Genomic DNA, 17,459 nt, shown 5'->3' with positions numbered 1-17,459 from the left:
TTGGGCCAAGGATGAAGATAAGCTGTACTGACAGATGCAATAACTAACAGCAAGACATCCCTACAGGAAACTGGCGCAAACATTAATCGGACCACATGTCCGAGTTGATTAACAGGCAGCATCGTTTGTAATTTAAGTGACTTGTATCTGATTCACACATTTTTTTTCATCCGATGTAGGGAAGTCAGCGTGTTAATTTTAAAGGAAGTTTTAGTCAGCAACAGTCACTTTTGACTCTTTAAAATGTGGTGGTCCTTTTCACATGATGGCCACATCCCCACATGAAGATGGAAGGGGATTGTTGATGTGTATAGACATCATAGCATCAAAAACACCCATCTGCATCCCTTTCTCCTTCCATTTTTGCTGACAGAGGCAGTTTCCTGTCACAACAACCATATGGCGTAGGTTTGGCTTCCCGAGATCAGTAAACATATAGGTGCATAATTATTCGAAGCTGAACCTGATTTCCCATATTCAAACCCCAGTTTGTCCGGGTTGTACCACTAAGGACTCAGCTAGACTGGTAAAGAAAAAGTGTTTTATATGCGTTGTATATGCATTATAACACTGTGACACCAGATGGCGCTGTGGAGTTCTATTTTTGCCAACGAAATTTCTCATACAAAGTTTAACGCGTTTAACTGAAATGCTTCCTTCATGTGTCTAGAGATGCAGCCTATGTCTCAAAAAGGCTGCGAAAACCTCACTTCAAAAGCTTGAAACCTGGAACACGCCCCCCTTTCAGAATAGGCTTAACAATTAAGGTAACCTTATATCTTTATCACAGTTATATGCATCTCTCCAATAATAATAATAATAATAATAATAATAATAATAATAATAATAATAATAACGATGATAGTATATTATTTTTACCCCGCCCATCTGGCTGGGTTTCGCCAGCCACTCTGGAGCAGCTTCCAACAAAATATTAAAATACAATAGTCCTCCAGATATTAAAAGCTTCCCTAAACAGGGCTGCCTTCAGATGTCTCCTGAAAGTCTGGTAGTTGTTTTTTCCTTTGACATCTGGTGGGAGGGTGTTCCACAGGACAGGCTACTAGGATGCATGAAAGTTTCTCTCTCACATAACACAAAACTCATGGACATCCAATGAAGCTGAACGTTTGAAGATTCAGGACAGATAAAAGACAGTGCTTCTCCATGTAAAGGTAAAGGGACCCCTGATCATTAGGTCTAGTCATGGCCGACTCTGGGGTTGCAGCGCCCATCTCGCTTTATTGGCCGAGGGAGCCGGCATACAGCTTCCGGGTCATGTGGCCAGCATGACTAAGCCGCTTCTGGCGAACCAGAGCAGTGCACGGAAACGCCATTTACCTTCCCGCTGGAGCGGTACCTAATTATCTACTTGCTACTTGAACTTTGACGTGCTTTCGAACTGCTAGGTTGGCAGGAGCAGGGACCAAGCAACGGGAATTCACCCCATTGTGGGGATTCGAACCGCCGTCCTTCTGATTGGCAAGCCCTAGGCTCTGTGGTTTAACCCACAGCGCCACCTGCATCCTGCTTAAGGCTGTAAGCAGTTTTAATTACTGTATTACTGCCCCCTCTTTCTAGTTCAACCAAAATTTGTTGTGATCATTCTGTACTGAACTCAGTGAGAATTAGGTGGCAATCACAACCCCAGTTACCTGGAATTTGGTCATCTGTCATGCATGCTGTAGCTGAGATTCCTGCAATGCAGGGGGTTGGACTAGATGACCCTTGGTATCCCTTCTACAATTCTATGATTATATGAATAATCCCTATGAATAAGGGATTCAATAAGATCTACTTATGACATGGTTAGGATTGTGCTGCAAGTGCCCTCAGAGTCGAACTAGGTGTTTCTGGAAAGCAGTGAGTTGTGATGCTACAACTTACCTAAGACACCATGGTTGTGGGCTGCTGGGCCATCAGGATACATCTACAATCCTCAAAGCTCTATCCTGTTTTTGCCATTAGGCTGCAATTCTGTTCACGCCTACCTGTGATTAAGTCCTGTTTAACACAATGGAATTTCCTTCCGAGTAGACATACTACAACACAACCCTATTGACTTAGAAACAAGTCCCATTGCTTTCAGTGGCTCTTACTCTAAGGTAAGTGGTAAAAAGGCTTACCTTTACCTTAGCTGTGTAAAATGCTGCATAACTTTGCTATTTTTGGCCAGCACTGTTACCAGCTTCTTAAAATGTCAGGCTGGATACTTCCTGGGCCATCCAGAGGTTTGGTCATTGACAGTCCTGACTGCTGTTGTAGCCAAGCCTCACTTCCTTCATATTGTCATTATTTATTACTTATATAGCCCCATGTACATGACATGGCACTTTTCCATGAGTGAAAGACTGCTCCCTGCCCCAAGGGGCTTACAATCTAGACATATGCACAAGGGAGATAACAGAGGAAGGGGAAGGAAATGATTTCATTCTCCCCACAGGCAAGTCTTCCCTAATGAATCTTCAGAAGAGTTGGGCCTAAATACCTAATCGGCTATGGGCAATGCTCTGATAATTAAGTGGAAGAAAATGTTGAATGTGGATGTTTGGTTTCAAAATTAGACATGTAATAGAAAGCAATATAAGGAGACTCTTGTTCTTTTTCAGTGTGAAATTCATGCAATGTGCATAATATATTTAACCCTAGAGAGAGGAATGTTCAGTGGATGAATTTTTGTGCTTCTCTAGAATGGATATCCTTCAGGTATCATGTGTGTGCGTGTGTGTGTGCGCGCGCACACACACACACACATTTAAAATTTCAGCATTGTCTTCTTTATTTATTTATTGGCTTGTCACAATAATATTAAACTTGTCAATACTAAAGACTGAATTAAGGGAGGAGTGGGGTATTTGTAACTGGATCTGTGTGATCACATCCTTTCCTCCTCCCATAATATCTTCTCTTGAATCTTGCTTCACTTCTCTCACTTAAAACAGAGTGAGAAGGAACTGCAGAGAGCTGGTTATATCTTTGATCAGTGTTTTCTGTGTCTCTCTGAATCATTAGGTCATCTCCTCATTTTCTCTGTAGAATCCTTGTTTTGTATGGTGTTTCAGCATGCGGGCATTTTTTTGTTAAGATTGTGGCCTGATGATCACTTCCTTCCTTTACAAAATTGTCTTTTTTAAAAGAAAAGAAAAGAAAATGCTTAAATAAAAGAGTAATTCTTTTCTTCCTCTTGCAGCAACAGCTCTTTCCTTCTTATGAAAAATAAAATGTCCCATAGTCAGAGATTATTTTCAAAATGCTTATTTTGGCCTCTTTACAATCCAAATACATCATCCTGCTGTAAATGCTTCTCTTCAGACTTCTAATCAGTTTAAGGTAGTCTTATTCATAGGCTATGGCTAGTACAAACCTTGCCTTCTTAATTTTTACAAAAGTGTGTTTGTCACCATGTAAACCTGTGAATGCAGTCTGAGTTCTTTCTTTCTTTCTTTCTTTCTTTCTTTCTTTCTTTCTTTCTTTCTTTCTTTCTTTCCTTAGACTGCCAAGTATCTGAAATAGCTGCAATCAGAAAGTTGCTTTTGTCTGTAAGGCGATACAGTTACTTTTCACCTCCTTGACTGATTTTGTATGTTCTCAAAGGGAATGAGGAAAAATCATTCAGGTATACTGTTTTTCCAAAAAACGCAACAGAACATGCTTCCTGCTTCCTGACAGCATTCCTGGTTAACAGCTTGATCAGCCAGAACAAAGTTACATATCAGTTTTCAGTGGAGTTTGCTGAAATGGACTTTCTTTCCTTCCTCTTTGCCCTCCTTCCCATGTTCAAAGAGATCGTAAACATAATCTAGATAGACCATTAATACTAAATAAAAGATCAGAAATGGGTGGTGCATTAATTCCCTAAAGGATATTATTATTGTTGTTGTTGTTATTATTATTACCCCAACCTTCACACTAAGGTCCCAGGGCAGGTTACAACAATTTAAACCACAACATTAAAAGCAGTTTTTAAAAACTTACAATTACAGAAAAATGCAATTACAAGAAATAGGGTACGTCCTGAAAATATACAGGGAAAATATACAACTTAGGGGTTTTCACAGAGAACAGCCTCTCCCACCCCACCCCCAAACTTCTGAGGGTGGTGGAACTACCAACATGACTGATTTCAACTCCCAATAGGTTGTCTTTCATGTATTTAGGACTTTAAATACCTTGAACTGGGCTTGGAAATGAACTGTCAACCAGTGCAGCTGTTTTAAAACGGGGGTTAGATGTGATCTAAATGGAACTCCAGCCAGTAATTTGGCTGCTATATTTTGGATCAATTGAAATCTACTTTACAGTCGAAACAGTCTCAGGCATGAGCCTGAGATGGACCAAGCAGAGGGCATGTCTGCCCCCATTTCTGGTCGGGGAGAGAGAGAGAGAGAGAGAGAGAGAGAGAGAGAGAGAGAGAGAGAGAGAAGGAACAGGAAATACTTCTTTGATTCTTCCTACTCACCCTAACCTTAACCCTCTCTATCAGTTACATTTCTATGGTCTGAGTCTCTGCCAACAGCAATACAGCTCTGTGGTCATTAGCACCGAAACATACCAAAAAGCAAGAAAATGCATTGTTGGATTTGACTATAATCTGCCACACTGGATGGAGTTGCACTCCTCTGAAGAAACAGGTATATAGGCTGGGAGTATGCCTTCATCTATCATTGCCACTGGATTGGTTTTTATCGGCTTTGGCTGGTATGCCAGCTCTGACTGTTGCTGGCTAGAGATAACTTTGCTACAGTGCCCCATGCCCTGGTCACCTTGTAATGTGAATCATTGCAATGGCATCTATGTGGGGCTCCCCTTACATTGGTTTTGGAAGTTGCAGCTACTGAAGAATGCAACCCTTTCCCACTTTGACTCCCAAATTGCTCCCTTCCCAAAATTGTTTCCCCTTCCTTCTCCCCCTTTCAACACTCCCCCTTTCACCCTGTAGGTATGAGGGCAAAGAGCTGCATCTGAGGTCTCTTCTCCTCTGTCACAGCTCCTACCTTTATGGGCCAACAGCCAGGTGGACTACCTTCTGGTGCCTGTCATGTTGAAAACCAACTCTGGGTCTGAGGCCTAGTAAAATACCTCTTCAAACTCAGAACCGGTTCCAAATTAGTTTTTGGAATTCTAGTACATGGCACCTGGGCATTCTATTAAAATGTTTTATTCCATAGTCAAGTAAGTGCTAGACGTCTACTGTGAGATAATTGGCTGATTAGTTCAAATAATATTTGCCTCCCCGCCCCCTGCTTTTTGACAGTTATACTGGCCAACCCACAACAAGAAGAATCCCTTGGCATAGTCTGGATGTAGCAATTAGTCACTCTATATCTTGACCAGCCTTCCTAGTATGCCTTTCTTTTCCCATCAAAGCATATAGCTCCCTCAACCTTAAATGCTTTGAAACTGAATGCTGTGACTCCTTCTCTGATTAGTCCCATTTTTCATTTCCAGTCCCTGCTGTCTTTTCTCTCAAGCAAGCTACTATTCCTTCATGTCCCTCTAAGTCCTTTGCCTGCTCTGTAATCTCCCTTCAACCTCCTTAATTCTAGGTTTCCTGTCCCTTAGCTTTGCTACATCCTGGGACCACCTCTCAGTCCTCTGCCTCCCTCACTGGGGGACTTTAATCCCAGCCATCTTGACAGCATTCCCTTCCTTCACAGAAATAAATGGAATGAAGGCTGATGCACTCCTGAAGCAATTGAACAGTCCTTGCCACCACACCAGCTCAGAATTGATGTCACAGGTTTGATCAGCATCCCACACAATATGATGCAAATTTGATTAAAATGCAAGGATGATATTAAAATGAACTCTTTTTTTAATCTGAAGTTGAGGGGGAAGCTACTCTTGCATAGTTTCTCCTCTAGTTTCTATCAATGCTTGCCTGTTCTCTCAGTACTTTTGTGACATTTTTCGTTGCCGAAGAGTAAGTAAGAGGCATGTGGTTTGTGTCCTTCTCGGCACAATGTAACATTGAAAGAACTTGGAGCATGCATATAATCACAAGGTCTTGAAACAGTTGTTTACTTTGTCAACATTTCAGATTTTGCCCTTTAAAGATAAAACTCCTTGATTTGGCTTTTAACAGGACTCCTCTAAAAGGCTGTATTGTTTTCACTTCATTGTACAGGGAATTGTGGGACCTTAGGTAAATACATTGAAAAGAGATGCCTTTACCTTTCCAGTCTGATAAATGTAGGAAACCTGTGATGCTAAGGGATAAGCACTGGCGATCTCTGGGTTTTTTTAATTTAAAAAATCTTTAAAAGAAAACTTCGAGACCTCTGTATTAGTCAAAAGGCCCTTGCTAGGTTTGTGTTGCTGCCTTTTCCACCCTCTCTGAATATGTGACTAATAAGAGTAAGTTAAGTATCCTATTTCCTTATTCTTTTAATTTTGTGTTAAGATATAATTTTCACCATCTTCATACGTTATTTATTTCCTATAGTGGTTAGCTTGTGATGATGGTTAGGATGTTTTAATTGTCATTTTCTTATGAGCTGTAAGCACCCTGAAGGTAATTTAAATGAGGCGGAAAGGCAGAATGTAAATATTTCAATACAAAGAAGGAAAATAAATTTGTAACACACACACACACACACAATTTTACGGACTAGAACCCATTGCAGTTGATACCGAATATAATCCTTGTTTACTGTTGATATTGAATGTCAGTAATTTTTGTTTGCAAATTGGAGGCCAACTAAAATGTAATTATTATTTTTCTGATTAGTTGTTCAAGTATCTTCCTCCTGATTGCAAGGTCATGAAGATCAAAAATACTGAATCTGGTTGTTGTTTTTTTAAAAAAGCATATAACCAAGATACTATGACAATATATTAGTTATGAGTATATCACCATTTTTCACAGAGATGTATACGACATACATTGACCACAGTCCCATTGTAGTCAAGGAGATCTAGTTATACATAACAACTGGTGGTCTGGAATGGGGGCAACATGCAGCCCCATTTGCATCAAAAGATGCACTCAGCCAGTTCGATAGGATAAGCATAATAATGTTCACAGTCCATCCAGATGAAGATACACATTCAAATCAGCTGTGCACGCGGATCTGCCTTACTGGATCAGGACAAAGATGTACAGCATGGGGCTTCCCATCCCATGAATCTCCCAGGGTGTGCAATTCCCATCTCATACATGGAGCTAAAATTACCATAGTATATTGGGAATATTTCTTTCTTATGGTGAAGCAGAGGAAGGATCTTCAATTCCAGAAGAGGGAGGTGTGAGGCAAAAGTCAATGCTGGACATTAAGGTTGCAACCCTATACACTTGGGAGGAAATCCATTGTACTTAATGAGATTTTCTTCTGAGTAGACATGCATGGGACTGTGGTGCAAAAGCCATAGAATATACCCCCCCCCCCAGAAAAGTAACTTGATTCATTACTGTAAAACGCTGCCTGTTATAATCCGTCCCCCAGGATAATTGTGAATAATGAGGTCAACACTGATATGTTATAAGAAGAATTTATCCTGACACAGAAATAGAGAACTAATAAAATTCTCATCTGATCCCCATTAAGCACAATGTGCTTGTTGTGTTTATTGCATCTAGGGATCCCCTTCCCCTCAACTGGACCACTAGCCACACAAAACAGAGGCTTAAATCGAACCCAGAATTAAGTTTGCATAACTCTGTTGGCTTAAGTACCCTCATTCTGGGTTAGATATAGACTAAAGTGCAGCGGTTGGAATAAACCTGTTTGGTTTAATGAAGTTCACTGAACTAGTTCAAAAATCTCTGAACTACACCTGAAAATAGTTCCCATTATTGCTGGATGAGTTAAAGGTGAATTAAGGTTATTTTGGGGTGGAACTTTGAATGGTTTCTAGTTAATCTTCATGTTCATTTCCCTTTTCCACCCCTTGCCTCCAGTAGGAGGCCTGGAAGCTTTCATATATTTTTTTTAAAGTGTCAGTTGAAAGTTAGAAAACAAAACATGGAGGCAACATTATGTGTCTTATTAGGCAGATATGGAGGTATTGCTGTTGCTATGGTCACTCAGTCACCAAAATCACTGTTGCTAAGCAAAGAAAGAAGGAATATGAGGCATTTCCAGTATCTTCTTTGCTGAAGAGATTCATTTTCTTCCAACAGGGGAAGCTTGCAGTGTGAAGTACAGGTAAAATAACAAAGTGAATGCTGTCTTGTGCCTGCTGTGTAGCAGGCAGAAATTAAACAGGTAAGCCTTTTCCAAGATAGAAATAGAATTATGAGGAAAGACAATTCTGTCTTTTAGACATCTTATTACTTGTGTGTAGCCCCTGATTTACTTTTGGACCCTATACTTCAGTTTATCATATTCTGAATGCTGATTTCCCACCTCCAAAGAATTAGTCTTTCATGAACTAAAAAGTCCATTTGGATGAACTTGAACCAAACTAGTTGGTTTTATAAAAGTACGAGCTTTAACTTGAACTAGTTCCTTTTGGGACAGGATGAACTAGAACCTTTTATAAATGAGTTTTCTAAGTACTGCTAAAGTGTGACTAGTACTGGACTGGTGGCTATAGATTATTGTACTTCCATAAAATTGTAGTATGTATTGACTTTTTTTCTTGTATGTTACATCATTCTGAAACTTTATCATAGAAATCTGAGTAATAAAATTGTATATGTAAATAAATATGATTTATTTATAATTTGATCCCATGCTTCTTAAACTCAAAGCAGTTACAACCACCCAAAATTGCCAAGACCAAAACATTATTTGAAACCAGTACATATTGCATATGAAACGAAACACCAAAATGAATACAACTTCTTTGGAAACCTTGATGAAACTGAGAGGATTTACAACCCATGTGAAAGGGCAGTGGAGATGAATCTTCCTTACCTCTTGAGAAGCTCCAGGCCTGTGCGGGGGGCGGGAATGGGACGGGACGGGCAGCTGGGTACACTTGCCCCAGGCCTTGGAGGGCTAAGCTGGCCAGGGGGTCCCATCAGAGACCCTCTGCTTTTTTGTTTGCATTTATAACTTTATTAAAACAAGACCCCTGTACTGGTCCTCAGACAAGCTCTACACGGGCCTGGAAGGTTTCATGGCTTGGGGCTCCAGTTAAAATGCTCAGTCTTTAGCTGATGATATCTGAACCTGTCAAAATGACAGTGTAAACAACAGGCCCAGCCGACTTGACCTCAGTTTGTGAGTTTGGTCAATATGTGAAGAAAAGATTTACTCCAACCATATGTTTTAATGCAGGGATGAGAAATCTGTATCCCTCAAGGTAAGCCACTGGACTCCCATCACTCCCAGCGAGCAGAGTCTCCAGTCAGCATGGCTAATGATCAAAGCTGACAGCAATTGCACTCCTGCAACTTCTGGAGGTTCTCCATCCCTGATGTAAGGGCAATTTTCATAAGAATATATATATGTATCAGAGTTAGGTAACTAGTGACCTTTGGTCCTGACAGGGACCAAAAGGCACCTTGTTTGGAGTAAAGTACTACAATAAACCAAAGTCGTATACCTCAGCTCCATTGCTTTCAAGGAATTGAAACTTCAATGGGCCAAGTAGCTCTATCATACCCTACCATGGCAAACCAACTGAGGCAATAACTACGGTTCAATCTGCCTCTGCCTCAATATCTAGTTTCCCATGAACCCAACCTGTTTTATTTTCTTGAAGCACAGTAGCTGAGTCTCATTTGCACTGGTCTACAGTAGGGCTTTTGCAAAGTCCCCCTCCTATTTATCTCCACCAATAGATAGCAAAATCAAGCCCCACAAAGCTTCGTTTTCCTATTTCACTTTGCTACAAATAACAATGCCCCTAACACAGAGAAGCAAAGACCAGCCTTCCAAGAACTCCTTTTCTTGTACAGTTTTTGTAACTCTGAGCTTTGCTATAACAGTCTTTTCTGTCACATCTGCTTAACATACTGACCGAAACAGTCTCCCAAAGAGAAAGTGAGCATTTCCCTCCCCCCCCCCCGGCCGCCTTCTTCCTCGCTATGAGATTGACTCTCATGGGTGCTTTTGCATGCGGCCCTGGACTAATTGATGAGCAATGCATTTTGGGAAGTTTCTGTGCTCTGATTTGCTTTCCCCCTTCTTCTCCCTCCCTCCTTTTTCCTTTTTAATTTGTCTAGGAAAGGAAAAGAAAAAGCCCCTCCAGTGTTGTTTCCTGCAAAGACTGTTCTTAAGAGCCCGTTGGACAGCGCGGGGGCTCTTGAAGTGATAGCTAATTGGCAAAAGAAAGGCCCCAATTGTCTTGAGGGGGCTGGAAAGTGCCGCGTGTGCTTCTGAAAAGGACTAGGGAGAAGGTGCCCGGTTTCGCTAAGCAGCTGCTGTTGGAGATGTTTGGAGATTACATCAGCATTGGGAAAAAAGAGGCTGGAAAAAGAGAGAGAGAGAGAGAGAGAGAGAGAGAGAGAGAGAGAGAGAGAGAGTCTAACTTCACAGGGTGTGAGAGAGAGAGTTTATGGAGGTTGCCCCCCTTCTTCCCCTTCCAAAGATCTTCTGACAATAATGTCATTGTCAATATAAGAGTTGTTAATTCTTTATGAATAGTACATGGGGCCTCTTGACTAAATAGTACATGTCCCAAATCTGTCAGCTGGACTCTTCCTTCACATGCTAGTGAGATCACTTTGATTGGAATGTTACAGGAATGGCTCCATCCGCCACACAGCCCTGAATACGACATTATATAATTAGATCTCCCAGAGCAGTGATAGTAGTAGGATTAGTATCCCCCCTACCCCGTTACCTCATTATTGTAGCTTAAATATGGGATCAGGCCCTTTGATGATTTTAGTGGTTGTAATTATATTAACGCGATTCATTTTATGGTCCTGTTTCAGCGCTTATTTAGATTACAAACTGTCCCGTAGGTTTCCTGAAAAGAGGAAGGACTCTTGAAAGAGCTCATATGCATTTTCAATGAACAAATGGTGCCTTACTGGACAATGTCATAGAACAGGACACTCTTTTTTTTAAAAAAAAAACTTTTCAAAGGGGCTAGTTAATGATTCTTTTCTTCATAGGGTCAACTGAGTTTAGGGTCCATTTGTTTAAATAGGCCTAGATTATAATAAGCAGCGAATTGCAAAGTAGTCCAGTCAACTGGTGTTCATGAAGTTGTTGCTGGAACAGACCTGTAGCCATTTGCTACCTAAGTATTTGGATAGGCTGAATGCAATCTTATTGAATCCAGGCAGCCAATTGGACAATTCCACTGTCTTGACAAAGTGAGATGACTTCCTTCCTGTTGCACAAGTTGCTGACCTGCTGCCTGAGTCTACAACAGCTGCCTATATGCAAAGACTCACCCATACCAACTTGAATCAGGAAGGTCAGCATCCCTCTGAAGCACTGATGTAAATAGTTGCTTCTAAAAAAACAAGATGGACATGTTTGGAAGTGATTGTTTAGATCTCAACATTCTAAATGGATCTGGGCTTTGAAGACATGCCACTCGAAAACTGTTTAATTAAAATGAACCTCAATAGTGACTGTGAATAAATGGCTTGGCTTGCTGTATATACTTCTTTTCCTTCCTCATTTGCAGGGATTCAGAAGTTGACTAAGTGGTACAATACCAATGAAGTGATCTTGGTCTGAGTTAAAGCATTGGTGCATCCAGCCCAGGACTGCTTATTCTGACCTGCAATGGCTCCCCAAGTCTTTAGGGCAAAGGTCTTGCCCAGTTCTGCTAACTAAAACTAAAATATCAATCTCTGGAAATCTGATACATTGAATTCAACAAGGCTCCTTTCTGAGTAGACATGGTTAGGATTGTGCTGTAAGATCCTTTGATATGCTGGTGCTAAGATCTGGGATTTTCTGCATGCAGAGCTTTATCACCTATATATTTGATAGATGTTGCCAATATGCATCCACAGATGTCCATTGCATGGATGCTGCCATCATGCAGAGCCTCCTGGATATTCTTTGCAGACCACCAAGAGCAACATGCATTTCTTACAGAAAGGTGTAATGACATATTGGCCCCCCCCCTAAAATTGCAGCCCTGTTTCTCTGTCAACATAGCAAGGCCCTACACACGAGTAACTCATGAATAAGGTTCTGGTCATTGACTGCCTAAGACAGGCTTAGGCAAACTCGGCCCTCCAGGTGTTTTGGGACTACAACTCCCATCATCCCTAGCTAACAGGACCAGTCTTTAGGGATGATGGGAATTGTCTCAAAACATCTGGAGGGCCAAGTTTGCCCGTGCCTGGCCTAAGAGGAAAAGATAGGAAGCTGTCTTATACTGAGTTACACCATAAGTTCATCTAGCTCAGCTGGCAGTGGCTGTACTGGGTTTCAGGTGAGGGTATATTTTAGTTCTACCTGCAGATGGTGGAGACTGAACCTGCAACCTTTTGCATGCAAAGCAGATGATTTAACTGCTGTGCTAAATGGTTCTTCATCTTCTAAGATTCTCTGCCCTAGTTACAGTTTTTGAATTGGCCCTACTCCTGTTATTCTTATTCTTATTCTCTGCCTTTTCCCTGACAGAGACCCAAGGCGGCTCCTACTTTTGCCTTCTTAGCCTGTTTCTCAGGGCTCACTCAGAGCTGTCTGATACTCTCCTTCCCTTATTCCCCAAGGGCATTTCTTTCTCTAGGTTAGACTTACCCTAGAGAGTTCTATCATTTCCCCCTTGATTCAGAAAAAAGAGATAACCACACATCTGCCTCACAAGTGAGTTGTGCCCATCAAAAAATATCTTCAGGGTGGCTCCCTACCAAAAAATAAAATAATAAAATAAAATAAAGTAAAATACTATATATAATAATTAAAAGATGCAACAAACAATTAAAGAGAGCAGCAACAGCAGATCTTCCTTGCTCCATCAATTTGTCAGAGACAAAAAAGATGTTAAAATGATTTTAAAAATATTGAAAGGCACAAAAAAGAAGAAGTAGTTGCTTGGCATTGAAAATACAGTGATTTAGGGAGCACTTGGAGAATAGTCTCTGATGATGATCTTGGGGTATGGTTAGGTACCATTTGGTACTGAGATAGGACTTTATAGGTCAAGACCAGGACCATGAATTGGACCTAGAAATGAATTGCAAGCCTGTTCAGGTTGAGAAACTTATAATGTCACATATTTTGGTTTCGATAGTCATCCGTGAATGGTTTGATATCCAAACCTTGCTTAGAATCCATTTCCCAATGTCTGGCACAGAAGATACTCTGTCTGATTTGTAGCTGTTGTCTCTGTCTGACCTTGATTTTCTGGCAGAGAAGCATATGTACTTGCATTAAAAAATACCATTCAGATAAGAAAATGAACAATAGAGCTCCATGAAATTTCCTAATCGCAGACTATGGTGTTACATAACAGAGTAGCAAGGCATGCAAGACTCATCCTGAGCCATGGCAGCAAATTCCCACATTGGCAAAACAAATATTTGATATGCCATAAATCTCATGGAATGCAGTTTGTGTGACAAATGGCCCTAGGATTTAGTTATCTACTGTTTTTAAAAAATAATAATAAAAAAAATAAACTAAGTCCCATTGAGCTCAATAAATTGTATTCAATGCTAGCTCCATCCAGAGTAAACCCATTGAAAAAGATATGACTAACTTGGATCCATTAATTTCAATGGAGCCGCTCTGAGCAGAACTGAGACACATTAGCACTAATAAGAAACTAACACTGTATATACAAAGCTGACAATTACAGGAGCAGTGCAGATAACAACCTTTGATATGCCAAATTTCTCCCATCGATGCAGACAGGTAAGTTTGTGCACTGGGTCCAGTTTGTGCATGAAGTCCCACCAAATGGCTTAAAAGTGTTCTGTGTTGTCTGTGCCAGTGGAAACTTTTAAATGATTTGTATATATATATATTTAATTACAGTTGCCCACACATTCTTATACCAGAGCATGATTTGCTAATCCTTTATGCCTTTCCATTTTCATGCAATTGAAATATGAGTTTCAGTCAGCATCTATGTTACTAAATCCTTCATGAATGGAGTACCCACAAGCCCATTCCATAAATACAACACAGCAATCAGTTTTACAGACATTAGATATTTCTTTATAGACATCAGACCAACATTTGGGCATTCCCACCATAAATGGTGGAATGTACCTTTACCTCTACATCAGCATCAGCAATTTGGTGAGAGTCCCTGATGTCATTCGGGAAAGTTGCACCACTGTGCAGTGCCCCTGTGGGTGACTTTGAATGTACTCTCCCTTCTGTATGCTGAAGCTGACCAATACAGTCTAGATAACCATAGTTTGTGCCACCTTTTTCCAGTTATATTCATCTGTACAGTGGTACCTTAGGTTACAGATGCTTCAGGTTACAGATGCTTCAGGTTACAGATGTTTCAGGTTACAGACTCCGCTAACAGAAATAGTACCTCGGGTTAAGAACTTTGCTTCAGGATGAGAACAGAAATTGTGTGGCGGTAGCACAGCAGCAGCGAGAGGCCCCATTAGCTAAAGTGGTACCTCAGGTTAAGAACAGTTTCAGATTAAGAACGGACCTCCAGAACGAATTAAGTTCTTAACCCGAGGTACCACTGTATATCCATTTCCCAAACACTTTAAAGGCCTAATAAAGGCCCTGTGAAATCTTCCAAAAGTTTACCTTTGGGAGCTGACACCAGCCCCTTCCATTGATTTAGGAAGAAAGTCTTGAATCCAGTGACAGTTCTAGATGCTTCGGCTTTTATGGATTGGCTGGCTAGAAGATAATGGAAATGGCATGTTTGCAAACAGATTAGAACCATTGTCTCCATGGTATGTTATGGTTGGTGTAAGGTCATTTACCTGTGCCGTTAGTGCAGACGTACCATAATCTAAATAACTATTTAAGAGCATAACAAGAGCCTGCTGGATCAGGCCAATGGCCCATCTAGTCCAGCATCCTGTTCTCACAATGGCTGAACAGTTGCCTATGAGAAACCAGCTAGCAGGATTCGAGCACAAGAGCACTTTCCCCTCCTGTGGTTTCCATCAACTGGCAGCATTCCCTTCCCTGGATGAGATGGAATTGTGCATCTGGTCAACCTCTGGATGGTGACCCAATGGCAGCCATGGTGAACCTAGACATAATCTTTGTATCCTCCCATCCCTTCACTATTTACTCTTCCCTACTAAGGATTGTGCTGATATCATTTAACTTTCCATATACCCCCTAATGAACAGCAAACAGATAGCTCAAACCATGTAGAAATATGAATTTCATTGTAGATATTTCTATTTTGACATTTGCTCTAAGACTCTGAAAAATGCGAGCTGGAAGAGTACATTATTGTAAAAATAAACTTATTTTCAAATGCACAGGTTTTATAATGGGCTTAAAATTGGCATTAAGCGCCTAAGGTAACAAAGGGTAACAAAGCCATGAACTTATACTCTAGTGAGCAAGTTGTTATTATTGATTAAAAGAAATCTACAACTTTATTTACAATGCCATCACAATGGCATGCTCTTAAACAATTAGTGTCAAACCAAGTTATTGAGTGTTCAGCCGGGCTTCCATAAACAGAACTGGCGATGCAACAGGTGGCTCAATTACTTTAGGTATGTCCATTACAACCAACCAACAGCAAAGAGAGGCTGAAGATATTAGAGTGGGGGGTGCAATTATGTTGACTCATAGAAGGAATCTGAACAGCTGGGGGCCTAGTGTCTTGTCTGCCAACTGCATACAATAAACTCCCCGTCACAAATGAGAGCTTAAGGGGAAATGCTGTAACTGACAAGAGCTGCTAACATATATGAGAAGTGCTTTTAATTCGGATATTGTCTCAGAAACTTGGAGCAGAGAAGTAGATGCTGTTACCCAACCAATGAAAGACCATTGTCTGCAATGTTTCTTCTTCTTTAATATTTTTTATATCTAATACTTTTAATATTAGAGACATAAAATTGTTCTCTCTCTCTCACGCACACATGCACACACTTTATATTTTAAGGAATGTGTTCTTACTTTATTCCAATTCTCCAGCAGTTGTGAAGGCATTGGGATCTTTTTGGATGCATGGCGTCTCTGAGGCCAGTCTAGATCCACATTCTCTGAAGCGGATTTGTTATTAGTTCCTTATGGGATAAAATATCTAGTAACATGCACTTAGTGGGGAATACAATTCGTTCTTTTTCAAAATATTTAAAAGTGCTATTTTCCATCTTAAGTGCATTGATTTCAATAGGCTTTCGTAGGCAGATGTAGCCAAGACTGTAACCTCCATATGTTGATGGACTACATATCCCATTAGCCCCAGTCAGCACGGCAATTTGGCAAGGATGATGGGATATGTAGTCCAACAACATTGAGTGAGGTACTACAAATCAGGCACCCCAGGTTTAATGCACGGTAATGTGTGAAAAGCATAAATGCAACAGTTCGATCCTTTCAGTGCTTACATATAATTTGCAAAATTGCTTTTGATTGAGGCAATTGCTTTATGGTTCACAGTAGCCACTTTCCCCAGTAAAATCTCAATTTATAATGCAAGTAACAACAACAAAAATTACTGTGGATTATGACCAAACGTATTGTGAACTTTGGAAGCACATAAATGAATGAACTCACTCTCCGGAAGACATGCAGAAGCAGTCAAAAAGGTGAATTCCAGATAAGGGATCATTAGGGAAAGGATTGAACATAAAATCTCAAATACCATGAGTCTATTACACAACTCAATGGAGCGACTGCACTTGGAACACTGTGTCCAGTTCTGGCTGCCTCACTCCAAAAATGATACGGTAGAGCTGAAAAGGTTTCAGAATATGGTAACCAAAATGATCACGGGGCTTGAGCAACTCCCCCAAGCAAAGGTTACAACATCAGGAGACTGTTAGTTTAGAAGGAAAAGGTCAGCAAGGACTTACTAAGGAGGGACACAATAGAGATGCCTAAGGTTGCACATGGAAAAAGTCAATAGAGAAAATATTTTATTCTCCTGCACACCTAGAACTCAGGGTTATCAAATGAAACTGAATGTTGGAATATTCAGGACAGACAAAATGAAGCACTTCTTCACACAGTGCATAAACTATGACATTTGCTTCCGCAAGAGGTAGCAGTGGCCACCAGTTTCGATAGCATTAAAAGAGGATTGGACAAACTGCTAGGATGAGGGTATCACTGGCAACTAGCCAAAGTGACTAGGTTCTACCTCAATAAGGCTACACATGCAGGTACAAGAAAACATAAAATACTATAAAAATGACACAAAATAATCATTGAAATGTCTGAATAATTGGAAATTACTAGCCTGCCCTACATTCACATATTCTTTTTTCTTCTTCTATGGACACTTTTTTATTTTTATTTTTAAAGCACGAACTCTGTATTCTTTAACAATCACCTGTGGAATCGCTAGGACTAGTGTAACATTCTGAACCTCATTTTTTCTCAAAAGCTTCTTAGAGAGCTCTCTGTTTATCATCTGGCTAGCTATGGATGAAGGGGGTTACAGAGGAATGTGGTAAAATCCAACGGACC

At 40.5% G+C, this 17,459-nt stretch overlaps 1 protein-coding gene across 1 annotated transcript; it reads left to right on the top strand.

Annotated features, from left to right (window-relative positions):
* The first annotated feature begins 5,788 nt into the window (after positions 1-5,788).
* SMIM38 (small integral membrane protein 38) lies at positions 5,789-11,849 on the top strand. The gene is made up of 3 exons (XM_053388836.1): positions 5,789-6,357; positions 8,123-8,207; positions 10,118-11,849. Exon 3 carries the CDS (start codon positions 10,758-10,760, stop codon positions 10,887-10,889), a length of 132 nt encoding a protein of 43 aa, XP_053244811.1. The 5' UTR covers positions 5,789-6,357; positions 8,123-8,207; positions 10,118-10,757; the 3' UTR covers positions 10,890-11,849.
* The last annotated feature ends 5,610 nt before the right edge of the window (positions 11,850-17,459 follow it).

Source organism: Podarcis raffonei, chromosome 1 (assembly GCF_027172205.1).
Source record: "Podarcis raffonei isolate rPodRaf1 chromosome 1, rPodRaf1.pri, whole genome shotgun sequence".
NCBI lineage: Eukaryota > Metazoa > Chordata > Lepidosauria > Squamata > Lacertidae > Podarcis > Podarcis raffonei.
The sequence above is the reverse complement of the archived record's forward strand: the minus strand, read 5'-3'. Positions and strand labels throughout refer to the sequence as shown.